The 26866-nt window shown below is 42.3% G+C and overlaps 1 protein-coding gene across 3 annotated transcripts in view; it reads right to left on the bottom strand.

The window, feature by feature from the left end:
- The window catches only part of RAB30 (RAB30, member RAS oncogene family), an 82245-nt gene that overhangs the window by 6508 nt on the left and 48871 nt on the right, over positions 1–26866 (bottom strand). For 2 of the 3 annotated variants that reach the window (XM_067038402.1, XM_059067840.2), the window contains 3 exons: positions 9673–9819; positions 9332–9432; positions 5719–5802 (listed from right to left, as the gene is read on the bottom strand). In XM_067038402.1, the coding sequence (XP_066894503.1) occupies positions 5719–5802; positions 9332–9424 (177 nt within the window). In that variant the 5' untranslated portion in view covers positions 9425–9432; positions 9673–9819. The remainder of the gene's footprint in view (positions 1–5718; positions 5803–9331; positions 9433–9672; positions 9820–26866) is intronic. The other variant, XM_059067837.2, reaches the window with a different exon arrangement.

The following is a 26866-nucleotide window of genomic DNA, read 5'->3' as shown; positions in this document are numbered from 1 at the left end:
TTCTCGTTTTGGTTATAAGCAATCCCCTCTATTCTTTATAAAAAATTTTAAAAAAAGACAACCAAACTATTGAGCACTTAGATGCCAAGCTCTATTCTAAACACTTTACATAGAATAACTCACTTAACCCTCACAACAACTCCATGAGGTAAGTACTATTCCTATATCCATTTCTTACATGAGGAAACTGAGGCACAGAGAGATTAATTAACTTGCTCAATGTCTCACAGCCAATATGTCCTAGAGCTGATTCAACCAGGCAGTGTGGTCCCAGAATCCCTGTTCTTAATCATAATGCTCTATTACAAAAGTCAGGATCCAGGGCAAGCTGTCACTGTGACTGTTGGCATTTCAGTCAGCAACTGGAGAGGGAAAAAAAAAATCCATTCAAATGAATATATTAAGGTATTATCTTTGTTAATGAAAACAGGAACAATGCCATGGCAGACAAAGAAAATAATTTACCTCCACCACTTGTAAGCTCTGTGACCTTGGGCAAGTCACTTAATCTCTTTGGGCTTTGGTGGTTTCTTTACAAAAAGAGGTTAATAATATGCAAACCTGCTGAAGTCATTTACCTGATGGTTCTAATAACAAAGAAGGCAAAACACTTCTTACTTCAACCTGAATTTCCCTGCACAGAGCAGACCTCTGAAAGAGAACTCTTCCCCAGAGCAACTGCTGAGTGCACAACAAATCCGAGGCCTTGAAAAATCACACCAACAATAATCTTCCCTTCTAACTGCATCAATTTCACATGTCACAAAATGCCTTCGCCCCCATTAACAGAACATCATTTCCTCAGGAGAGACCTTCTGGAACCTTCAGATTAGGCCAGATTCCCCATCCCCACCCTCAAATAATCTCTCCTGCAACCTACCCTGCAATTCTCCCTCACAGCACCTGACACACTTGAATCACTTAGTTACTTGAAATAACTTGTTTTAGAACCATCTTCCTCACTAGACTGAAAGCTTCATGAGGGGGAAGTTGGGGTCCATTTTACTCTCCGTTATCCCCTATACCAAATACAGTGTCTGGCAAAGAGTAAATGTTCAAATATTTATTCACGGTCTCATTTCATCCTTACAACAACCCAGTGAGGTAGGCAAGTTTATGCCTCTCTTTCATTAACAGGTTACTTGCAAGGCTGGGACACAGACTCCAGGCCTTCTGACTCCCAGGAGACGACTCAGTCCATACACCGTGCTGCTTTGCTGCCAGAGACTAATTTAAATGTACATCTGCATCCAAAGAGGATGAGGCAGTTGGTATCACCCTCTGCTCAGACCAATTTAGCTGAGGAGACTGATGAGTGACCGGTGGTCCCTGCCGCCAATCAGCAGCACACAGGCTCTCCTTTGATTTGGAGTCACAGCTGCCCTTTGATGATGTACATGAAAGCCTGTGTATGCTGAAGGCAACCATACAGATGTTACAGCTTTTGCCAGGACAAAAGCTACTTCTCTTCTCTGCCTCAAACCTAGGGACATGGTTCCCCTCTGCCAGGCTGTGTCTTAGAACAAGAGACTATTATTTTAACGCCGCACGGAGCCTCGAAAAACACTTGTGATTGTTAATACTGCCAATCATTAGAAATCAGTATGTTCTCATGACTGGCACATCTTGAGAACAGCTCTAAGAAAGAAAACCACTGAGATATTTTCTAGAATAGTGATTGTATGTCTTGGCTGAGAGGTAGGCTGTTTTCCCAAAGGGGCTGCCTGTTTCTAGCCTTATGGTTAATTCCTGAGAAGATCCATATTCCACTGCCTTTATTATCCAACTTGGTTTCACTATTCTCTCTGCAATTCATTTGCTCTTTTTCAGCATTTATAGATCATTAACAGATGCAGAACACTGTGCTAAGCACAGAGAGGATGCAAAGATAAATAAAACACAATCCCTGATCTCAAAAAGCTCCTAGTACAGGGAGGATGAATACATAGTTGACTAACCATGGTAAGATATGAGATGTTTTATTAAAGAGGGGCCAGCAGGAGAGTGTCTCCTGGTGTTAATCTTATGTCCATGAATATGTTCTCAATACCACTGCCCTGGGCTTTCTAACCATTCTCACCTCCAGTATGGGGCTGCACCATTGTCTACTCTCTTCTTTGTACCACCACTTACACCTCTATTGCCTCACTGCTACAAGAACGTACTGCAATCATTGGTTTACTACTATGTCCCCTTGTTAGACTAGGTTCTCTAAGGGTAAGGGCTGCCTTTTATTTAACCTTATATCCCTTGTGTCTTCCTAAAACAGGCCATGGTACGTGGTGGACACATTGGAATGATGGCTAACTGAATGAACAAAGGATGGTGCAATCACGAAGGATGGATTCATTCTGCTTAAATGATTAGCAGAGTATTAAAGAAGATTTCACAGATGAAACGTTTCAGCAAAATGACCGTAAGTTACTAGGGAACAAAGATGTTTTATCTAACACAGTGCCTGGCACAAAGCATCCACTCTAACACAGGATGGCTGGATAAATGAAAGGATGGACAGATGGCTGAAAGAGGAAATACATATGCATACTTTCAGGACTTTCCTATCTATGCAATATATACCTGATGAGAGAAAAATCCAGCAAATCTTCTACTTCTATTATAATTAATCTCCTAAGGTTAAAATGTCATTGACTGAGCTTATAGTTTTGCTTATTACTCATTACTTTATGATAGGCTAAAAAAAATCAGAAGTTAGGAGAAAATTCTATATAAGTTTGAATTATATTTTCTACCCAAGGTCACCTTCATAACACAGACCACTTTAAGAGAAGGGCCTCTTCCTCAACTTTGTCTCTACTGATTTGGCACTAGGACTTAATAGCTATGAGAATCTTTCTAACACCTTTGCTTAGCTGCCTGTGATGTTGGGAGTCATCCTAGAAAGAATGGGACTTGTAGGAGAGGCTGAGGGTGGGTGATGAGCAGTCAGGAGAGAAACCAGGGTTCTGGTCCTGCCCTGCCACTCACCAGGTGGGTGATCCTGTACAAACCACAGGTGGATTCTCTTTCCATTGGCTCTGTGGGGCCCTGAGAAAGCCTGCAAACTACTAGCAAAAAGACACTTAACTCTCACCAAGAAGAGGTATTCGGTAAATGCTAAAGAACACCAACAATAATAAGACAACAACTGCTTCCTTAGTGAAGCCTGGGCTGCTCTCCTCACGTGTCCAAGTGTTAATGAGACCCTTGGACTAATGTGGTTGAAGAGGGTTATTTTCTATCTTGATTCTACATATACAGCTAGAAAAAAATCGCAGGCAAATTAATTAGGACTGGATTTCGGAGATGAACCAACTCTCACTTCTCATAGACGAAGGTCCAGAAGCCTAAAGTGATGATGGGAACGGGCACTGTGCTGCGATACAAAGATGAGTAAGAGATAAACCTTGTTCTTGAGGAGCCTGTGGTCTCGTGGTAGAGTTCGATGCTATAAAAAGATGGATTTTAGCTGAGCATAATAAGTACTTAAAAATGAGGTTATGGTTCACAGAAAGTGGCATAAATGTAATACCTAAATCTGGGGATTCAGGAAGGAAAAATAAGGCTGTTCTTTAACAATGGGGACCATTTCTTATTCACTGCTATCTATTCTCAGGGCCTGGCACATGGCAGGCATGAACCTTTCTGGTCAAAGGAATGAACTCATACATATATATGTATATAAATGGGAAACCCAAATATCTGAAAATAAAATGCCTACAACAGAAGTTATCTTAACCCAGCTCCCTGGGATGGCACCACCTGCCTCTGCTGGAACAAGAGAGAACTACAAGTGGCTCTTCTTGCCGCTGCCTCTTGAGTGCACACTCCTGGCTCCCTTCTCGCCCCACCCAGCTCCTTCTTACCACCCCAATGCACAGTTTTTCTGACCTTTCCAGTTGGCTTTTATGTGGATTCCACACCCTGCTTTTATTTTCCAGAGCCCCCAGCTCTCCATCACTATTGCATTTGGTATAGATGTCTTTGCAGTAAAAAAAAAAAAAAAAAAAAAACCCTTTGAAGAGTCAGGGCTGGAAGAGACACTAGGCAAGATTCTGTCCCCCACTCAGGAGCCTCATCCTAAACACATCTCTGTATGTCTGTGACATGCTGTAAGAGCACCCCGGAGCTTCTCTGCCCTTCCTGAGGCATCTGAAGGTGGGAGTGCAGGTACCTATGTGAGAAGGATGCAAGTGACATGGACTCAAACTTGGGATGCTGAGGTTGGGATCTGGCTGGAACTCTGATGCCATGGTTCTCACTGTGCTGCTGAGGGTCATCCCTTCTTTCCATGGGACTCAGCTCTGGAAAGATCTGACCGTGGAATTTCACTAACTCTGAGGGGCACCGTGCCAAAGATCAGTATCTCTACCCTCCTTCCAAGTAATTTAGTCTTTTTTTTTTTTTTTGCTTCTTTTTTGGCCACACCACGCGGCGTGTGAGATCTTAGTTCCCTGACCAGGGATCAAACCCATGCCCCCTGCAGTGGAAGCACAGAGACTTAACCACTGGACCGCCAGGGAAGTCCCCCAAGTAATTTAGTCTTACTGCACACTTCCTTCCATCACCTCCCTCTTTCCTTGCTCCGAGATAATGGGCTTACTATGCCTTCATTCCCCCCTGCTCTCAGAGCAGTAGAGACCCCCGCCAGGGAGGCAGTGGGGTGCACTGGCCCACACAAAACTGGTTCAGATCCCGCCTACCTCCCTTGCTAAACTGTGTAGCTGTGGATAAATAAGTCACTCAACCTCTCTGAAAACTATAAAATGAAGACAATTTACCACTTACCTCACAGAGTTTACAATAAGGATTAAGTTAAATGTAAAAAGAGGTAGCAGGGGGATTGATGCATATTAGGCACTCGAAAAAGACTACCTCCCTTCTCCTGTTACTGAACTCAGACACCATAGCTCATACAGGTACGAAACCATCCAGAGGCCACAAAGGGGACGGGACCAGATCATGGACCCTTCCTGGACCCCTCATTTAGTATTCCTCCCTTACTAGGGATAGGGGTAGGGTGGTAGACAGAATAATTCTAATAAATGATTTATACAACAGAATAACCCATAATGAATGTAGGAATCAGGAGGCTCTTTCATGAAGCAGGCTGCTATTAAGAAGAAACAGGGAGCTCAGGTCTGTGCTCTGTGATGACCTAGATAGGTGGGGGAAGGGAGGTTCAAGAGGGAAAGGATATATGTATACACATAGCTGATTCACTTTATTGTACAGCAGAAACTAACACAACATTGTAAAGCAATCATACTCCAATTTAAAAAAAGAAGAAGAAGAAGAAATAGCTCTGCATAATGGCCCAACTCAAGAGATCCCGAAAAGAAATTTCTTCCTTGCTTTTTTTTTTGGCCATGCCACACAGCATGTGGGATCTTAGTCCCCTGACCAGAGATCGAACCCATGCCCCCTGCAGTGGAAGCACGGAGTCTTAACCACTGGACCACCAGGGAAGTCTGACATGACAAGAGACAGGACAAACTTGCCTTAGCTCTTCTCTCGCTGTCTTCCCATTTGTAAACACATCACCCATAACCCCTTCCTGCCCCTATAAACGGAAGAGAGGAACTCTGTTTGGAAATAAGCTGCCATGGCTGAGTATGTTTTAGGTGTGGGTTTCCATTAGGTGATTTAATAAATGTTATGAAAACACTACTTCCTCTCACACAACACAATGAAACCCTTATTGAACACTTAGTATCTTACCTTTACTTTTTCACCATTAATCTCCACTGTCTTAATCATAAAATCAACTCCAATTGTGGCTCCTTGTCCTGGGGGGAAAAGACCCTAAAGCAGAAATAATAGAAAATAACAATAAGCAAATCTTTCAATTAAATGAGATTCTCCCCCCACCCCACCCCATTACTACCCATCGCCAGCTCCTTCCTTTGGCTGAGTTAACTGGTAGAAGAGAGAACTCTGGTTAGTGTCATGGGAACCCTGTTTAATTTAACTTTGTGTGTATGTTTTGAGGGGAGGAGAAAGGAGGGTGAATGGGGGAGAGAGAAATGCTGAAAGAAGAAGGAAGGGGAAAGGGGGACAAAGAAAGGAGGAAGCAGACAGAGAAGGTAAAGGAAGAGAACTGGGAAAGGATGGGGGACCTGACTTCAAAGAATGAAACAGAAAAATCAGACACAAGGATAAGACACGGAGCTGCAGGGATGAGATCGGGATGGTCTGGGTGGGGGCAAATGGACAGGTGCTCTAAAAGGTAAGATCAAGGAAGATTAAAACTGGCTATTAGTCTAGGGCATTGGACAGCCATGGGGGTGAACAACCAAGATGAAAAAACAAACAAGAACTCAACACAAGAAACATGAATGAGACAGTGATCCTTTGAATTTCCATCTGCCCTGAGAGTGATAACTATTTCTGTACCATACAGATATAACTATATGAGATCAGGGCCAATGACCCTGGGAAGATAACTGAAGAAAAGCAGTCATCCAGGGAGACAGTATAGTAGAAATAGCACCAAACCCGGAGGCAGCAGCCAAGGATCTCTGAGTGACCTTAGGCAAACCAGTCCTTCTCTCTGGTCTGATGTAAGTATTTCAAAACAAAGCTTTACATAAAATTGGAAGCTGAACTAGGAAGGTATGATTTTAGTAAAATTACATGTATAATGTAATTTACTGTCATATAATATTTCCTATAAGCTTAAGGAGGGAGTTGAAGGTGGGAAGGAATTCTATCAAGAAAGAACCCTTCACCTAGTTTCTCTTCCCTCTTCACATTCATACTCCAGAATTTCCAGAAATTAAAGTAAAATGGACTTTATTAGCTCTGGGAGCTAAGACTGGGGCTTCTTTAATTAAGTCCATTCCCTAACAAGAGAGTTCTTTAATTAAAGTTTGAACTTAAAAGACTGAGCATCAAACCAACATACACTGTTCCATTGCACGTCTGCAAAAGATGTAAGTATAAACATTCATAACTTTGCTTACAAATATTGAATCAATTTTCTTCTATTTTGGTTTGGCTCAAACACAAGGCTGCCAACAAGCTTCAAGTTTATAGCTCCAGCTGTTTTGCAGTATAACAAATGCCAAAAAATAAAACAAATCCTTCCCAGTGTCTCCCTCATCATTTTGTTCCCCAATTCCTCATGCCTCAAAAACAGCTGAATCCAATTCATTTTAACTGTCTACTAAATAACAAAACTAAACATAATCCTGTCTATGAAATATGAACTTTGGGGGGAGTTGAGGGACTGGGAGGGGTAAAAAGTAAACAGAAAAGAAAAGTAAGAGGTGGTGTGCTTATTGGTAAAAATTACTGTTTAAAAATCAAAGTATTTTTACCCCTAATGACAAGAATTATGCTTTTAAAAAGAAAAGCCAGACTCTTATGGTCTCAGAGGTTAGAACATGCAAAAGATAAAAAAAATATCACGCTGTAGGGCTTCCCTGGTGGCGCGGTGGTTGAGAGTCCGCCTGCCGAAGCAGGGGACACGGGTTCGTGCCCCGGTCCGGGAAGATCCCACATGCTGCGGAGCGGCTGGGCCCGTGAGCCATGGCCGCTGAGCCTGCGCGTCCGGAGCCTGTGCTCCGCAACGGGAGAGGCCACAACAGTGAGAGGCCCGCGTACCGCAAAAAAAAAAAAAAAAATCACGCTGTGAACCAGAAGATCTGGATTCTAATCCTAGCCTTGCCACTAACATGAGATGCTAATAAGTCATTTCATCCCTCTAAGACCTGAGTTTTTTACCTATAAAATGAGAAGAGTGGACTGAAAAGTCTCTAAGGGAACTTTCAGTAATTAGACAAGGTCAAGGGAACTTCTGACAAAGGGACTGAAAACTTTACATCTCTGCAGTCTTGTCCTCCTGCCAAAAGCAGAAAGGTTACTAATGGTAGGGGGAAGTAAAACCAGTTGAAGTTTCCAATATTACGCCATGGCGGTTGACTGAGCCCAGATGCCTGTCAGCTTGTTACTTTTGATTTCACCAGGCCATGGCTTAGTAAAAAGTCCTATTCTGCGTTCATTATCATAGGAAAAACCTTGACATTTCCAAAGGTGACTCTGCCCTTAAGCTGTTTGTGTTATCCAATCTGTCTCTCCAGTTTTCCAGAGAACCACAGACTGTCAGAGCTAGAAGGGGCCTTGGAGATCACAGGGAGGCAGGAAGGCTCGGCAAGGGGGCGGAATTTCCCCAGGCTCATGGGACAAGAGCTGGGACAAGGGCCTGTGTCTCCACTCTCGAGCCAGTGTTCTCTCCTGGGCACCAGGTTTGCCCTGTGCCTTGGACAGAAGAGCTATTCTCAACCTTCCCCATTAGCACTTTATGAAAATGCAAGATGCATGCATGATAAATACTGAAAAGGATGCCATTCATAATTTTCCAGGAAAACACAGAAGATGGTCAACCTCAGAATGATTTCCCACCCATTTCTGTGTGAAATCAAGTATATAATCTCTGGCAGTAATTCTCAAAAGGGCAGCCCCAAAGGGAGCTTGTACTTACAACAAATGATAAGGACTCAACCCAGAGGGAACATTTAATTTAGTTCAAATAGTCCTTCACTGTTCTCATTTCATTCCCGTGGAATAGATTAGAAAAATCAGCATATTTGGTTGTAAACCAAAACAATTTGATCAGTTTTCTGGGAGGAACTGAGAGGGCATCAGCAGGGAGCTTGAGGGGTTTAATTTGAATTTGAGTTTTTAAAAAGTTAACATTTAGGTTTAACTTGACATCCAGATTCATTGGTTTCCAACTTTGGATTATTATTAACAAGTAATCTTTTTTTATCTGATAAGCTATTTTTGATACTGCGGACTGAAAGCAAAACCACTCACCCCTTTTACTAAAAGAAGCCACAAGAGGCGTGGGAGGGCTGATGGAGACCCACTGAGCCGTGCTCTCTGGAAATGGTTCAGAAACTCTAGTCTATACAAACTCTTACATATAAAATAAGCTGTGAGGATATATTATACAACACTGGGAATCCAGCCAACATCTTATAATAACTATAAATGGAGTCTAACCTTTAAAAATGGTGAATCACTATGTTGTACACCTGTAATATAATATGGTACATCAACTATACTTCAGTTTTTTTAAAGTTAAAAAAAAGAAAGGGAAGAGCAAAGGATATTTCACAGATAAAATAGTGGTCATGTTCACCATTGCTGAGACTTCAAATAAGATGAAAATTTTTAAATGTCGAAAAAAAACCCTCTAGATTAGGCTATGGAGCTGGTACACTTGCAAAGGGCTCGTTAAGCATTGGCAGCCAAGAGGCTGGCGTGGGTACCACTCACCCATCCTGTCAGGATTCCCTAACCCGACCCCAGACTTCAGACTTCTTACCTGAGTGAACCGTCGGACTAGGCACGTCTTCCCCACACCAGCATTGCCGATTAAAACAATTTTAAACAGGAAATCATAATCTTCCATACTCATTTACACAGCTGCAAGGCAAACACAGGCACGAGTGAGATGGGCCTGGTCAGACTTGCCCACAGAGCTCAAGCTGCACCAGCCCGTCTCCTCGGGAACAGCAGGGCTGACTCATTTGAGGAGGAATTTAATGCTCCCCTCTGGTGACCCTGCCAGCGAGAGAGGAACACAGGTGTTTGGTCACAGACGGACTTTATTCCTTCCCAGTAACCTCACGCCACAAAGAGCAAATGACACAGATGTCATTTCACCTGGTAAACTTTATTCTTCCAAGCAGTCAGGTCGCAGGTCTCTCATGTGATAAGATGTTTTCTTTCAGCATCAAAAGGAGATTGCAAATCTCTGTGCAGACAAGCTGGGGGTGCAAGGAAGCAGAGCAAAGGGGAGCCCATCCAAAGCTGAAAGGTGGTTTATGTACATGCTGTGAGTGCCTCTGGGAGGAAGGGCTAGAAACTGGGAGACTGAACAAAGGGAGGAAGCTTCCAGTCTCCTGCAGGTCCTGGGGGTCTTGGGGTCTTACCAATGGGATTACCGCCATCTTCCCTTCTATCACCACCCTGTTGCTATACACCTCCTGCCAGCCTTGCTGATGCTGCAGTATCTCCCAAGGTGCTGGTCTTTTCATTCCTATAGGCTGTGTACATGGTATTTCCTCTACCTGGGATGCCCTCCCGCCTACCCTTTCTGTGTTGTGAAGTCATCCCTTTAAGGACCAATGCAAGCATCTCTTTCTCTCTCAATTTTTCGCTGATCTTCCCCCAATAAACACGTTCATTGTTCCTCTGTCCTGAAACTTCATACAATGACGTCTGCCTCATCCTTGAGGGAAGGGATGATGTCTTTCAGCTCTATTTTCCTAGCCCATGGGACAGAGTTACACTTAGTAAATATCTTCTCTGTAGAATTAAATAATTAATTAATGGACCTATGGCTGAAGTGTAGGCCTTAGTTTCTTAATTGTGCTGAAAAGAATACTACCTGCTGTGTCTACTTCAGAGGACTGTGGTGCAGATTTGAAAGAAAAAAAAATAACTATACAAAAGAGCCTTGGTTACCCATAAAGCCCTATCCTGGTAAAAACAATTATTGTCTATTGAGTACCTACTACAGCACTGTGCTAGTCACCATAGGAAATACAGAGGTGAGACAGTCTCTGCCCTTGAAACCAACATGAGAAAAGTTAAAAAACAATAACAGGGCTTCCCTGGTGGCGCAGTGGTTAAGAATCCACCTGCCAATGCAGGGGACATGGGTTCCAGCCCTAGTTCGGGAAGATCCCACATGCCGCGAAGCAACTAAGCCCGTGCACCACAACTACTGAGCCTGCACTCTAGAGCCCGCAAGGCACAACTACTGAGCCTGTATGCCACAACTACTGAAGCCTGCATGCCTGGAGCCCGTGCTCTGCAACAAGAGAAGCCACCGCAATGAGAAGCCCACGCACCACAACAGAGTAGCCCCCACTCGCCACAACAAGAGAGAAAGCCTGCTTACAGTAACGAAGACTCAACATAGCCAAAAATAAATAAATAAAATAAATAAAATTTTTTTTAAAGTAACAAAGTTAAATAAAATTGAAAAAAACCAGAAAAAACCTCATTTCATAAGGTGAAGGCAGAACAAGCCCGAGGGACTCTGGAGGAAGAGGAAAAGGATGATCAGCGAGCCCAAGACAGTAAGGGTGCCTGGGAGACTAGAGCAGCCCGGGGTCACTCCTACCAGCCAGCTGAAGCTCAAAGGGCTGAGGGATGCAGGGTGGAAGGATGGAAGGAGAGTCCACTGCACTGCGACTTGTGAAGGAGACAGGGGAGTAGATTCCCTGTGTGCAAAGGTGGTTTCTATGTGGATTCCAATAATCCTTGGAAAGATGACTGACAGCCAAGCCTACGTGCAGGTGGCAGCCCAGGGGGTTCTATCTCTGTTCACCGGGACTGTGAAGGAAAAATATCTCTCTGTCAAGAATCTGGGTCCATAAACAGTCACTGAACTCACTATATGCCAGGCACTATACTTGGCACTTTATGTCTATTTCCATTTGTTTTTACAAGTTTATGAGGCTGGATTTTATGTTACCTGTTTCGCAGGTGAGTAAATTGAGGGTCACCCAAAGTCATAAAGCTAACAGCCAGACTTCAAGTTCAGAAGGTATACATGCCATCAAAAGAAGCCTCACTGCCATATGCTCCCACAGTCCCCTCCCCTGCCCTATAGTAACACTCACCAAGTTTTACTGCACTTAATTATTTGTATCTGTCTCACACTCCAAGTTCATCCCTCAGCATGCACGTGCACACGCACACATAGCTGTGAGATGCATGACAGCAGTGAAGTCCCTGTCTGATTGAGTCCTGACCCCAGCCCCTCCCTATCATCATCATTGTCACCGTCATCATCATCATCACCTCATTCTTTTTTTTTTTTTTTTTTTTTCAGTACACGGGCCTCTCACTGTTGTGGCCTCTCCCGTTGCGGAGCACAAGCTCCAGACGCGCAGGCCCAGCGGCCATGGCTCACGGGCTCAGCCGCTTCGCGGCATGTGGGATCCTCCCAGCCCGGGGCACGAACCCGTGTCCCTTGCAATGGCAGGCGGACTCTCAACCACTGCGCCACCAGGGAAGCCCACCTCATTCTTTACTATTAACTTACTGATTCTCACAACACTCCTATCAGGTAGACACTGTTAGCATTCTAACTTGACAGATGGGGAGACTGAGGCACTGGAGAAGTTAAATAAGAAGTCATTAAGGCCCTACTTAACGGTGGGTCCCACTTCACTGATGGAAGTGAAATTCAAACCCAGATAGCCTGGGTCCAGCTCCCACATCCCTGAAGCACTGCCCTACAGAGCCTTTCACAATGCCTGGCTTATAATAGCATCTTAAGAAAAATCTGAAGAAATGAAATGACGAAGGGTAAGACTCAATAAATGTGATTTCCTTTTTCTCTTCCCCTCTGGCTTCAAATCCAGCACTCTTTCTGCCACACTGTAGCAGTTTAAATAAGAATCAAGGTCAGACTCTGGCTAAAAATGCAGGGATTAAAACTCAATAAAGCTGTTAAAAGTGAAAAGGAAAAAAATCTCAGGGCTAGGTGCAAGGAGAGCAGGAAGATGCGAGGCTCTGTGGCTCACACACGGACCACAACTCACTACTTCCTAAGTCAACAAAAAAAGAACACAGTACTGGGCCACATTCTTTTTCTGTGCTTAGATCGTTTGCAACACATTTATTTCTCCATCTTTGGCAGAGGTCAAAGAAACAAAGCAGAATCGAGAGAAGAATGTCCAAAAATAAAGACCTGAGAAACAGGGCTCCTAAGAGAAGGTCAGCAGTGCCCAAATTATGCACCTTCAGGAAAGGAAGGCAAAGAGTTACGTGGCCAGAGTCACATTCATAGTCAAGTCTCGGGTAGTGACCACCTGGAGCAAGCCACAGGGTAAAAGTGAAGGCCCTTCTCCTTTCTATAAGAAATTACTTCAATGCTCCGTTGAATGTTTTTTTAAATAAACTTCTGGGGGGAAAAGTGTCTGGTCTCTTTAGAAATGCAGGCTGCCTGGGGCTACGGCTGGACTGTAAACTCCAGGTTACTGGCTGTGGTTACTGTTCTAATAGAAAACACATTGCTGGATGAAAAGCTCACAAAAATCTCTGGAAACTACGTTCTGAGGAAGGCTTTCTGTTTGGGAAGTAATGTAACAGCTCAGGCATCACCAATCACCAAGTGATGAGACAGCATCCAAGGAGGGGGATCCCACTCAGTAGTAGTTAGTTACACGCAGCCCTAAAACTGACAACAAAAGTTGCACCTTGTCTGGGGAGCAAACATGTCACAAGATATGCTACTGGCCAAGCACAATTCTAAGAACTGTATATTCTATTATTGTTCATAATAGCTGACACTTAATTCAATGTTTATTATGTGCCAGGTATTCTTCTACATGTATTCACTCATTTAATCCTCACAACAACCGTATGAGGTAGGGTACTATGATTACCATCCCTAATCATAGCAGAGGAAACAGGCACAAAGAGTTTATCCTAAAGTCATGCAGCTAGTTAGTCTTAGGACCAGGACCCAAAGACAGATCCATCTGACTCCAGAGCCCCGCTCCTACTGAAATAGGATGCTGCTGCCCCCTGCCTCGAGGTTGACAGCGTTGCTATAACTGTCATGAGGGCTGCAGGGTCAGTTGAATGTGCCGCGAGGTCCCTTGGAGCTGCAGTGTTCTGGAACATCGCTGGTCTAGGAGCAACGCACCCACATTGAAAGGACCACACACTGATTCTAGGTCGTACAAGCACAGCTCCTCATGATGCCCTCCAAGCCCAGGTCTCTTTTAGGAGCTGGACCCAGACTTTTCCTTGAAAACCACACCCACAATTCAGTCACCATTTGTCCCTGTAACCACACAGTATCAGCACAGGGAATATAAACAGGAACACTACTCAGATAAACAAACCAAACCTCAAATAGCATCATCACCACAACAGCTCTAAATAAATGGATATGTACAGAAGATTCAAAAAAAGGAAAAATAGCTGAAAAGAAAAAAATGAGTTTAAAAAAGATAAGGAAACAAGATGTACTATGAAAAGCTTAAAAGAAAAAAAAATTCTAAGCAATGTGATTTTGGCAACATAAACCATTTATCAAAGTGAACCTTTTAAAAAACAAAACAAACTCTATTCACTGCTATACATCAGAACATTTTTTCCCCTTGCCCTTTTGGGCTCAGGGTAACAGATAAAGTCAAGGCTTCTGGTGAACACAGGGCCAGATCCCTGCCCTGCCTTCTGACCCCCAGCCCCAGAAAATGATACTCAGGCGACTTGCCCTTGTTCAAAGACGGTGTGTCTCATGCAGGTCCTTTTCTCTTTCAAGGTCTCAACCTTGGTCTATAAACGGAGGGGGTGGGTGAACAGGCGCCAGGGCCCCTCCTAGGACAGCCCCTCCCCAGGACAGCCCCTCCCCCAGGACGGCGTGTGCTGCCCCTTCTCTAACCCAAAGAGACAGTATGAGTGCTGAAGGAAACCAAGAGACCTGGGTCTGCCAGAGAGCCGTGTAAAGTTTCTGAACCCCTAAAATCGGGAGAGTATTAGAACCTACACCACTGAGTTGCTTGAGAGGCAAATCAGGTAATATATGGAAAAGTGATACATAATCAAATGTATAATAATCAAATGTTTTAAAAATATAATAATCAAAAAAAAATTTTTTTCCTCAACCCTCTGATAAGAGTCACATATACTGATTGCAGAGCATACAGCCAAACAAAAAGGAAAGAAAATCACCTGGGGAAAATCTTTCTCCCTACCCACACCCCGCCTCGGGGTAAGTCCAGTTAATATTTTTGCATACATCCTTCTTGTTTTTTTAATATATATATATTCTCACATCTATGCATTTTTTAATTTATGGATTTTTTAAACAAAAATAATCATAATATTACAAAAAGTTTTTTTGTTTTCTACAGAGTGCTATTTTCCCAAAACCCAGAATCAGAACTCACAGTATACAAAAGAATGGACACCCAGAATGTCCATCAGCCTTCACTCAACATTTGCTCCTATGACCCTAAAAACTCAGGAAGGGGGAGGGGGAAGATAGTGACATAACTGAGAAATACTAAATACTATAACCCAATGTTGGAGATTTAAAAGCTTTTGAAAATTTCCACAATGAAGAAAACTGGCTAACTGTTTAATCCAGGATTTACCAAACATGACTTTAGCTGAAAAATCTTTTCTTATATTAATACCTTTTAATATCCCTTGCTACTAAGCCTCCACAAAACATTAGTGTGGTAAATGTTATTTTATAGCATTTGAAATCAGGGCTACCCAGGTGGGGTTGCTAGAGGGAGGGAGGAAAGAAGGAAGGAAGAGAAGACCTAGCTAAATTTCAATTTGAGATAGCAACAAATAAATTTTAATATGTTTGCTCCAAATATTACATGGGACCTATGAATAATTTTTTAGTATATAAGTATGACCCAAATACTTCCTATGACATACTTTTTTTAGGCTGAGCTGGGTCTTCGTTGCAGCACACGGGCTTCTCTAGTTACGGCATGCGGGCTTCTCTAGTTGCAGCACGTGGGCTCAGTAGTTGTCACTTGGGCTTAGTTGCGGTATGTGGGATCTTAGTTCCCCAACCAGGGATCGACCCCGGGTCCCCTGCATTGGGAGCATGGAGTCTTAACCACTGGACTGCTAGGGAAGTCTCTGGGCATTCTATATTTTATCTAGCAATGCCTACCCAGGGAAAATTTGACTCAGCAGGTCTAGTAGAAACAGAGGCCCTAAGCACAACCCCAGCTGTGGAGGAAGATGGGCAGGACATGAGAAACATCAAAAACAACCAAACAAGGAATAAAAAAGGGCAGCAAGTGGGCTTCCCTGGTGGTGCAGTGGTTGAGAGTCCGCCTGCCGATGCAGGGGACACAGGTTCGTGCCCCAGTCCGGGAAGATCCCACATAACGCAGAGAGGCTGGGCCCGTGAGCCATGGCCGCTGAGCTTGCACGTCCGGAGCCTGTGATCCACGATGGGAGAGGCCACAGCAGTGAGAGGCCCGAGTACCGCAAAAAAAAAAAAAAAAAAAAAAAAAGAGCAGCAAGTAACATGTGAAGAAAGCATTACTGAGCTGGGGCTCTTCAGAATCTGGGCCAGATTCCAGGGACTGGAGAGCTGAGCAAGTGAGTCTCTCCCTCCAGGACAATCCCAGGGCACTGTGGACCTTCCTCCAAGTACATATCCACACGTGCTCTGTCTGGTGGAGGGGGCCATGCCCTACACGTCTATTGCTCCTACTATCTGTCCTTAAAGACAAGGACCACGCTTCAACAAGATACTCGTGTCTGCGTACTCCACTGGCTGTGTTCAAGAATTATACAATGAATTGGAACTCTTTGATCTGTCTTTTGCTCTAACAAGGTTCTGTCTCAAGAAGCTCATTATTGCTTAATTACTAGAAGGCAATTACTAAACATTACTTTAATCAACTGCTGCAGCTCACTTGCTTTACATCAGCTGCTAATTTCAAGTTTCTGTAAATTAATTATTCTTCTTGGCCAGGGAGGGCAAACACCCACCTGTGCGTGGCTGCTCCTCATTCATCTGGCCATAATCCCCAGTATTTTCGTACGGCCCTTTACAGTTTACCAGATGCTTTCACAGACATGATCTAATCTGGACCTGCCAACAAGAACTGGTTCTTATCATTCATTAGGCAGGAGAGGAAACGGGAGGGTTTAGGTGATAAAGTGATTCATCCTAAGTCACACACTGGTGAGTTGCAAGGTGACCTCTGTATCCTACGCACCTAGAACTTCTCCCCCTTGCGTGAACACACTGTTTTCCTAGGTTCCTGGGTATTTGGAACATGATTTGAACACTTACTATGTGGCAGGAACTGTGCTGTTTCCATATATAATCTTACTTAACTTTTTCAACAACCTCATTAGGTAGGCTTATTTTTTTTTAACATCTTTATTGGAGTATAATTGCTTTACAATGGTGTGTTAGTTTCTGCTTTATAACAAAGTGAATCAGCTATACATATACATATATCCCCATATCTCCTCCTTCTAAGTAAGCTTATTATTCTTATATATAGATAAGGAAACTGAGGTTCAGAGGAGTTAACCTATTGTTCAAAATTACACAGCTAATGAGTGAAAGTATCAGGATTCAAAATCCATGTTTTTCTGTGATAAAATTAAGTTGGAACTCTGTGAGAGTTATACTAAAATAAATTCCAGATGGATTAAAGATTTGTATTTTAAAATGAAAACATGAAAGTGCTAGAAGAAAGCAGGATATACATAAATATATAAAGCTTAAAGTGGGGCAGGCTTTCTAAGAATTTCTCAAAATCAAAGCCATAAAATAAAGATATTGACCCATTTGACTAATTTTTTTAAAATTCTGCATCGCAAAACAGTAAAAGATAAACTGACTAAAATACCTGAAATGCATATAACTAAGGGCTAATTTCCTTAAAAGCATAAAGAGTTCCTACAAATCAATAAGAAAAAATGAATAACCCAATAGAAAAAAAGGGCAAAGGACATGAGCAGATAGTTTACAAGAAGGAAATTAAAATGGTACTTACATTAAAAAAAAAAAAAGATCAGCCTCACTCATATAGTTTGAGTAAATTCAAACTATAATGAATTTATAATTATAAATAATAATTTATAATGAAAACTATAATCAATTTGTAATCAGAGGCCATTTTTCATATCATATGGCAACATTCACGCTGTATTGGACAGAGTGTAGAGAAATGGGGCATTGAGTACTGCTAGTGGGAGGCAAATCAATGCAACTTCTATGGAGGGCAATACTGAGTTAAAACTAAAAGGGCTGGGCTTCCCTGGTGGCGCAGTGGTTGAGAATCCGCCTGCTGATGCAGGGGACACAGGTTCGTGCCCCGGTCCAGGAAGACCCCACATGCTGCGGAGCGGCTGGTCCCGTGAGCCATGGCCACTGAGCCTGCGCGTCCGGAGCCTGTGCTCCACAACGGGAGAGGCCACAACAGTGAAAGGCCCACGTACCACAAAAAAACCCAAAAACAAACAAACAAAAAACTAAAAGGGCTATTATAACCCCTCTGACCCAGTAATTCCACTCCTAGAAATCTATCCTACACTTATACTGATACACATGTGCGAAGACACATGGAGGAGGATATTCATTACAACAATGTTTGTAATAGCAAATAAGACCTAAATCCATCAGCAGGAAAATAATTGTACAGATGGTGAAAACTATACATCAGTATACCACGCAGACCACTATGGATATCTGTAAGATACATTAAGTGAAAGAAGCAAGGTGGAGAATGGTGTGTATAGTATGAAAAGAGGGGCATATAATTATTTATCTGCATATGCATAAAATATCTCCGAAAAAGAAAACTAGCAACAGTGTTTGCTTCTGGAGAGGCTGTAGTATGAAGCTCTATCTGAGAAAGAAGATAACCTCTAACTCTTAATAGACTCTGCCCTTTCATTCAGTCTACAATAGTACTTAAAAGGCAAGGTAGTTGTCCTAATACAGAGAAAGCGGCCCTTTAAAAAATGTCTGTTTGGGGGCTTCCCGGGGCTTCCCTGGTGGCGCAGTGGTTGAGAATCCGCCTGCCAATGCAGGGGACACGGGTTCGTGCCCTGGTCCGGGAAGATCCCACATGCCGCGGAGAGGCTGGTCCCGTGAGCCATGGCCACTGAACCTGTGCGTCCGGAGCCTGTACTCCGCAACGGGAGAAAAACTGTTTGGGGTGCTCTTTTTTTGTTCTTCTCTTTGTCTGCCCTGCTGCACCCCTTCCTGTGACAGAGAGTCAGGAAGGAATGTCCCACCCAGGTTCTGCAGTTGCTTTTTCTAGTTCATGGTGTATATTAAAACATGTCCAAGAGCAGCGAGACTCGACATGTAGGCTCATTCTTTCACATTAACTTCCCTTAAAACAAAGTACCCATCGTATGACAGCCAAATCCAATGGACAGAAAAATAGTCTATTTGTGTTACTAATAAAAACAAAACTCTTGCCCATGTAAATCATGTATTACCACTCAGAAATTACTCTCACTGTATCCTGACACAGAATCTTCCAGAGGAAGCAGGAGAAGCCTGTCCTTTTCTCCCCATCTCACAGAAATGGCATTTGAAAGCAGGAGAGTGACTCGCCTCAGGCCACTCAGCGTGCAAGCAACAGAGTCAGAAGAGACACGTGGGTCCCCTGACTCTAAATCAGAGCTGCAGCCAGGACAAAGTCTGCAAATATAAATCCCTACTGGGCGAGGCCACGGGCCTAACCACCAATGGAAGCTGGCATGGACCTGTGGATGGGAGGCAGGTCAAAAGCAGCCCTTGGCTTGCTTGCATTGGGAGGGATATTACGTCCAATAAAAGGAATCTCGAAGAGAGGAAAAAGAAAAAAAAAAAAAGCAGCCCTTGGGAATAGTTTTTAAGACATGCAAATAAATAAATAAATAAATAAAGTAGGCCTAAGAGCTCCACAATATTACTTTCAAAACCAAGACAATAAAATATTTCACCTTCTTCTTTGTACATATTGTCTTTTATATTTTCCTTTTTCCTCGAAATACAAAATGGATTTGGGATACCAGACAAAGAAGAAAAATGAAAAGTAATCCAAGAAACAGCATTTCATCAGAATGTTAACCAAAGCACGGGGTGTCCAAATGATCTTGTTTAAGTAAACAATGCTCTTTCACCTTCCACAGTGAGGAGGTGTCACTGCCCTGAGCCCAAATGTGTTTTACCACATATAAGTGAGAAGAGGAGGGCGGGCCACTGCTGAGGACCCACTTGGGCCCCCATTCAGTTCACTCCCCAGGCAGAGCTAATTTGTTTTGTACCACAGCACCTGTAGGCAGGTGCTTGACCAAGAGCCTTGGATGCACTTGGTAGTATTGGCACCTTGATTTCCAGGGGAAAAGGAAGATATCCTTTCCACTCATTAATCCCTTTCCAAGATTGGGAGTGTCATTCTGCAAAACATGTTTGTTGCACTGATCTAAAAAAGGCCTTCCCCAGACCCAACTTGCTGTTTCCAGCTTCTGCACAAGCCCAGGCCAGGCTCCCTCTATTGTTCTCCTCCAACAATAAACAATACCACCCACAAAGATCTCCGGGGATGGGGGGCAGGTTTGTTCCCCCGTTGTGTTCTCTAAATCGGGGATTGTGTCTAATCTTTCCTCTGCAGAAGCTTTCCTGCGCCTGTTTGGCTGCACCGGAAGGGCCTCATTATCAGCATCTTTAGGCTCCTCCCTCAGGGTGAGCGCACAATGTGGCCCAGCCAGGAGGCCAGAGGTCACAGCTGCAGCCCCAAGCACTTCCCTCTGCCTTAGGGACCCAAGGCAGACCAAGGATGGAGGTACCTCCTAACCTGTCACTCCAGGCTGGACCCAACCCTCATCTGTTTAAGCTGATTCCCTCCTCACTGGAAGGAGATAAAGGAAAAGGGAAGCAAGTGTCCACGTGCTCTATGACTCAAACGGATGAGGATAAAATGTAGCAACTCTCCCAAGTTTATCTCCCAAGATCGTGCCAGGTCCTGTGTCAACACAGGAGAATGACTATTTGCCTAGAGCTTAGAGGCTTCATACACACCAGCCCATTTCATCCTTGAAACAGCCTTTTGGGTGGGATTTCGTAGTTACTATCAATAAGCTTTTACATCTATAGAGCACCCCAAGTTTGCTAGGTGCTGTCCTGTAAATTACCTTATCTGCATCCTGGCAAATTCCTATCTGGAAGATGGGGTAGATATTCTCCCCCATCCTGGTCCCCCAACACACACATACACGCACAAGCACAGAGCCTACCATAAGCCATTTGTCACCAAGGCCTGCAGATGTGCTGTCAGAAATGTATCTTGAATACCCCCCTCTGCACTACCTTTGTCTCTACCTCACCAACCTGGCTCAGGCCCTTGTCACCTCTCACCCAGCCAGTGACGTCTAAGCAGGTGAAGTATAAAGTGGCACGACTTTCCTCACTAGCAAGTTTTCAATATTTATCAAAAGCCTTAACAACATCCACACTCTTTGATCTAGCAATTTTGCTTCTGGAAATTTTCCTAAGGAATGATTCCAAGATGTGCACAAAGGTTTATTCACAGTAGCACACACAGAAAGTTCATTCCAGTATTACTTAGAATAGACCCCCGAAATGGAGCGAGTAAAGCCTCTATCCAACAATGGAAAAATGGTTACACTTTTACTGAGCAACATGATATAACATTATGAAATATATACTTGGAAGAAAATACAGTTTTTTGGGTTTTTTTGTTTTTTAAAAATATTTATTTATTTATTTATTTTTGGCTGAGTTGGGTCTTTGTTGCTAGGCGCGGGCTTTCTCTAGTTGCAGCGAGCGGGAGCTACTCTTTGTTGTGGAACACGGGCTCTAGGCATGCGGGCCTCAATAGCTGGGGCACATGGGCTCAGTAGTTGTGGCTCATGGGCTCTAGAGCGCAGGCTCAGTAGTTGTGGCTCACGGGCTTAGTTGCTCCGCGGCATGTGGGATCTTCCCAGACCAGGGCTCGAACCCGTGTGCCCTGCATTGGCAGGCGGATTCTTAAGCACTACGCCACCAGGGAAGCCCGAAAATACAGTTTTTAACAGATCTTTATTGGAGTAAAATTCCTTCACAATACTGTGTTAGGTTCTGTTGTACAACAAAGTGAATCAGCCATATGCATACATATACCCCCATATCCCCTCCCTCTTGAGCCTCCCTCCCACCCTCCCTATCCCACCGCTCTAGGTGGTCACAAAGCACTGAGATGATCTCCCTGTGTTATGCTGCTACTTCCCACTAGCTATCGGTTTTACATCTGGTAGTGTATATATGTACGTACCACTCTCTCACTTCCTCCCAGCTTACCATTCCCACTCCCCGTGTCCTCAAGTCCATTCTCTAGTAGGTCTGCGTCTTTATTCCCATCCTGCCCCTAGGTTCTTCATGACCATTTTTTTTTAAGATTACATATGTATGTGTTAGCATACAGTATTTGTTTTTCTCTTTCGGACTTACTTCACTCTGTATGACAGACTCTAGGTCCATCCACCTCACTACAAATAACTCAATTTCATTTCTTTTTATGGCTAATATTCCATTGTGTATATGTGCCACATCTTCTTTATCCATTCATCTGTCGATGGGACACTTAGGTTGCTTCCATGTCCTGGCTATTGTAAATAGAGCTGCAATGAACATTGTGGTACATGACTCTTTCTGAATTATGGTTTTCCCAGGGTATATGCCCAGTAGTGGGATTACTGGGTCATATGGTAGTTCTATTTTTAGTTTTTTAAGGAACCTCCATACTGTTCTCCATAGTGGCTGTATCAATTTACATTCCCACCAACAGTGCAAGAGGGTTCCCTTTTCTCCACACCCTCTCCAGCATTTATTGTTTGTAGATTTTTTAATGATGCCCATTCTGACTGGTGTGAGGTGATATTTCATTGTAGTTTTGATTTGCATTCCTCTAATGATTAACGATGTTGAGCATTCTTTCATGTGTTTGTGGGTAATCTGTATATCTTCTTTGGAGAAATATATATTTAGGTCTTCTGCCCATTTTTGGATTGGGTTGTTTGTTTTTTTGATATTGAGCTTTACGAGCTGCTTGTAAATTTTGGAAATTAATTCTTTGTCAGTTGCTTCATTCGCAAATATTTTTTTCCATTCTGAGGGTTATCTTTTCATCTTGTTTATGGTTTCCTTTGCTGTGCAAAAGCTTTTAAGTTTCATTAGGTCGCATTTGTTTATTTTTGTTTTTATTTCCATTTCTCTAGGAGGTGGGTCAAAAAAGGATCTTGCTGTGATTTACACCATAGAGTGGTCTACCTATGTTTTCCTCTAAGAGTTTTATAGTGTCTGGCCTTACACTTAGGTCTTTAATCCGTTTTGAGTTTATTTTTGTGTATGGTGTTAGGGAGTGTTTTAATTTCATTCTTTTACACATAGCTGTCCAGTTTTCCCAGCACCACTTATTGAAGAGGCTGTCTTTTCTCCATTATATATTCTTGCCTCTTTTATCAAAAATAAGGTGACCATATGTGTGTGGGTTTATCTCTGGGCTTTCTATCTTGTTCCATTGATCGTCAGCATTTATTGCTTCTAGATTTTTTGATAATGGCCATTCTGACCCATATGAGGTAATACCTCACTGTAGTTTTGATTTACATTTCTCTAATAGTTTGTGATGTTGAGCATCTTTTCATGTGCCTCTTGGCCATCTGTATGTCTTCTTTGGTGAAATGTCTATTTAGGTCTTCTGCCCATTTTTTAATTGGGTTGTTTTTCTGATATTGCGCCCCATGAGGCATTTGTACATTTTGAAGATTAATCCTTTGTCCTTTGTTTCTCCCATTCTGAGGGTTGCCTTTTCATCTTGTTTATGGTTTCCTTTGCTGTGCAAAAGCTTTTAAGTTTCATTAGGTCCCATTTGTTTATTTTTGTTTTTATTTCCATTACTCTAGGAGGTGGGTCAAAAAAGATCTTGCTGTGGTTTATGTCAAAGAGTGTTTTTCCTATGTTTTCCTCTAAGAGTTTGATAGTGTCTGGCCTTACACTTAGGTCTTTAATCCATTTTGAGTTTATTTTTGTGTATGGTGTTAGGAAGTGTTCTAATTTCATTCTTTTACATGTAGCTGTCCAGTTTTCCCAGCACCACTTATTGAAGAGGCTGTCTTTTCTCCATCGTATGTTCCTACCTCCTTTGTCGTAAATTAGGTGACTATATATGCGTGGTTTATCTCTGGGTTTTGTATCCTGTACCATTAATGTATATTTCTGTTTTTCTGCCAGTACCATACTGTCTTGATTACTGTAGCTTTGTAGTATAGTTTGAAGTTGGGGAGCCTGATTCCTCCAGCTCCATTTTTTTTTCTTAAGATTTCTTTGGCTATTTGGGGTCTTTTGTGTTTCCATACGAATTGTAAAATTTTTTGTTTTAATTCTGTGAAGAATGCCACTGGTAGTTTGATAGGGATTGCATTGAATCTGTAGATTGCTTTGGGTAGTACAGTCATTTTCAATATTGATTCTTTCAATCCAAGAACATGGTATATTTCTCCATCTGTTTATGTCATCTTTAATTTCTTTCATCAGTGTTTTATAGTTTTCTGAGTACAAGTCTTTCACCTCCTTAGGCAGGTTTATTCCTAGGTATTTTATTCTTTTTGTTGTAATGGTAAATGGGATTGTTTCCTTAATTTCTCTTTCTTATTTTTTGTTGTTAGTGTATAGGACTGCCAGAGATTTCTGTGCATTTTGTATCCTGTGACCTTACCAAATTCATTGATTAGTTCTAGTAGTTTTCTAATGGAATCTTTGGGATTTTCTATGTACAGTATCATGTCATCTGCAAACAGTGACAGTTTTATTTCTTCTTTTCCAATTTGTATTCCTTTTATTACGTTTTCTTCTCTGATTGCCATGGCTAGGACTTCCAAAACAATGTTGAATAAGAGTGGCAAGAGTGGACATCCTTGTCTTGTTCCTGATTTAGTGGAAATGCTTTCAGTTAGAAAATACATTTTAAAAATGCTTAGTCTGGGTGGTGGGATTATAGATTATTTTCTTCTTTATATATTTATATCTTTTCTAAATTTTCATCAATAAACATGATTCATTTAGAAACAATACACTTTATTAAAATACACGGACTCAATACTGGTGAGTGAAACAGGAGATAGGTACACACAAACCCAGCTAGTGACCATCCACATTTTCAACTGGCTCTTCTAGAAAGCAGCATCTTCCTTGGTACAGACCAAAAGCCATAACAGAGTTCAAACCTTCCATGCCAAGAGCTCACTACTGGGAATTCACTTTAAGAAAAGAACTGAACGAACTCAAAAAGCAACATGATCAAAAATTCTCATTACATCTTATCTAAAAGAACTGGAAACAATCCAAATGTCCAACTCAGGATAGTTCTGTATGGAACATCAACACCATGGAATGCAGGGCAGCCATTAGACATGCCAGCTATGAAAACTATGTAGAAATATGAAATAATGTTGAAAATAGGCTGTAAAATTAAAAGAATACACAAAGCTGCATTTGTCAGAACTGCAGCTGTAAAAAATAAGCATGTATGTGAACAAGGGCATTTCAAAAGAACATATACTGTGTTTGGATTATGAGATCACAGGGAGCTTTTTGTTTTTGAAGTTTCATTCTCCCCACACCAGCTTTTTAAACAAGTTTTTAACATTTTGCATGTACCACAGACACATTTTTTTAAAACATAGAAAAAGGGAAAAGGAATTACCAAAAGGAACACAATCACTGCCAGCATTTTGATGTGTTCTTCCCTGTCTCTTTTTCCTATGCACTAGATGGTTTGGTTTGGTTTTGATCACTGTAAACATGACAACATTTTCTTTAAAGTAGTCACAAAATCATTTCAATTTTTAAAAACCGGAGAATGTAACATAGACCTGTAGGAACATACAGCAAAGGGTTTTTTGAAATACTATCAAGAGAAATGACCTCATACAATGTCTGACTGTAAGCAAAAAACAGCAATATCGCACCCCTGTGACAGAACAGATGGAATGATCAAAGTTCCTAACACCTGCGGAAGACTCGCAGGCCAGTATCAGTAACCATAAGTGGGGAGCATGGAGAGTGCTGTGCTACTAAAGTTGACATCGTTGGAAATTAGATGGAATTTTCTCAGACTTGGAAAAGATAATAGATATAGCAATGGACTAACTTTTCAGATCAGAAAAAGCTTGAAGGGATCAAATCCAATTGGTCAGCTGATCCAGAATAGTTAACCTCCTTGATATCTACTGATATCCACACCAGCATGGACCCCTCCAGGGAGAGAAACAGCAACAGGGAAAATCACTATGTAAGCAATGCCTGGGCTCTGCTGCCGATTGAATGTGGTCCCTGGAGAGAGTGAAGGGAGGCTGAGTATGCTGTCTTCACGGTGGGGCTCAGTTTCTGCAGGAGTGTGACACTTTGGGGCTTTTCAAACAACTGACAAAGGATTAATCTCCAAAATATACAAGCCTCTCATGCAGTTCCATATCAAAAAACAAACAACCCAATCCAAAAATGGGTGGAAGACCTAAATAGACATTTCTCCAAAGAAGAGATACAGATTGCCAACAAACACATGAAAGGATGCTCAGCATCACTAATCATTAACAGAAATGCAAATAAAAACCACAATGACATATCACCTCACACCGGTCAGAATGGCCATCATCAAAAAAACTACAAACAATAAATGCTGGAGAGGGTGTGGAGAAAAGAGAACACTCTTGCACTGTTGGTGGGAATGTAAATTGATACAGCCACTATGGAGAACAGTATGGAGGTTCCTTAAAAAACTGAAAATAGAACTACCATATGACCCAGCAATCCCACTACTGGCATATACCCTGAGAAAACCATAATTCAAAAAGATACATGCACCCCAATGTTCATTGCAGCGGTATTTACAATAGCCAGGTCATAGAAGAAACCTAAATGCCCATCGACAGACAAATGGATAAAGAAGATGTGGTACCTATACACAATGGAATATTACTCAGCCATAAAAAGAAACAAAATTGGGTCATTTGTAGAGATGTGGATGGACCTAGAGACTGTTATACAGAGTGCAGTAAGTCAGAGGGAGAAAAACCAATACTGTATATTAACACATATATATGGAATCTACAAAAATGGTATAGATGAACTGGTTTGCAAGGCAGAAAAAAGAGACACAGATGTAGAGAACAAACATATGGACACCAAGGAGGGAAAGCAGGGTTGGGGGCGGGGTGGATGGTATGAATTGGGAAATTGGGATTGATGTATATACACCACTATGTATAAAACAGAGAAGTAATAAGAACCTGCTGTATAAAATAAATAAATAAAATTCCAAAAAAAATTCTA

The sequence above is a fragment of the Kogia breviceps genome, chromosome 7 (assembly GCF_026419965.1).
Source record: "Kogia breviceps isolate mKogBre1 chromosome 7, mKogBre1 haplotype 1, whole genome shotgun sequence".
In the NCBI taxonomy this organism is placed as follows: Eukaryota; Metazoa; Chordata; class Mammalia; order Artiodactyla; family Physeteridae; genus Kogia; species Kogia breviceps.
This window is presented reverse-complemented; position numbering and strand designations above follow the sequence as displayed.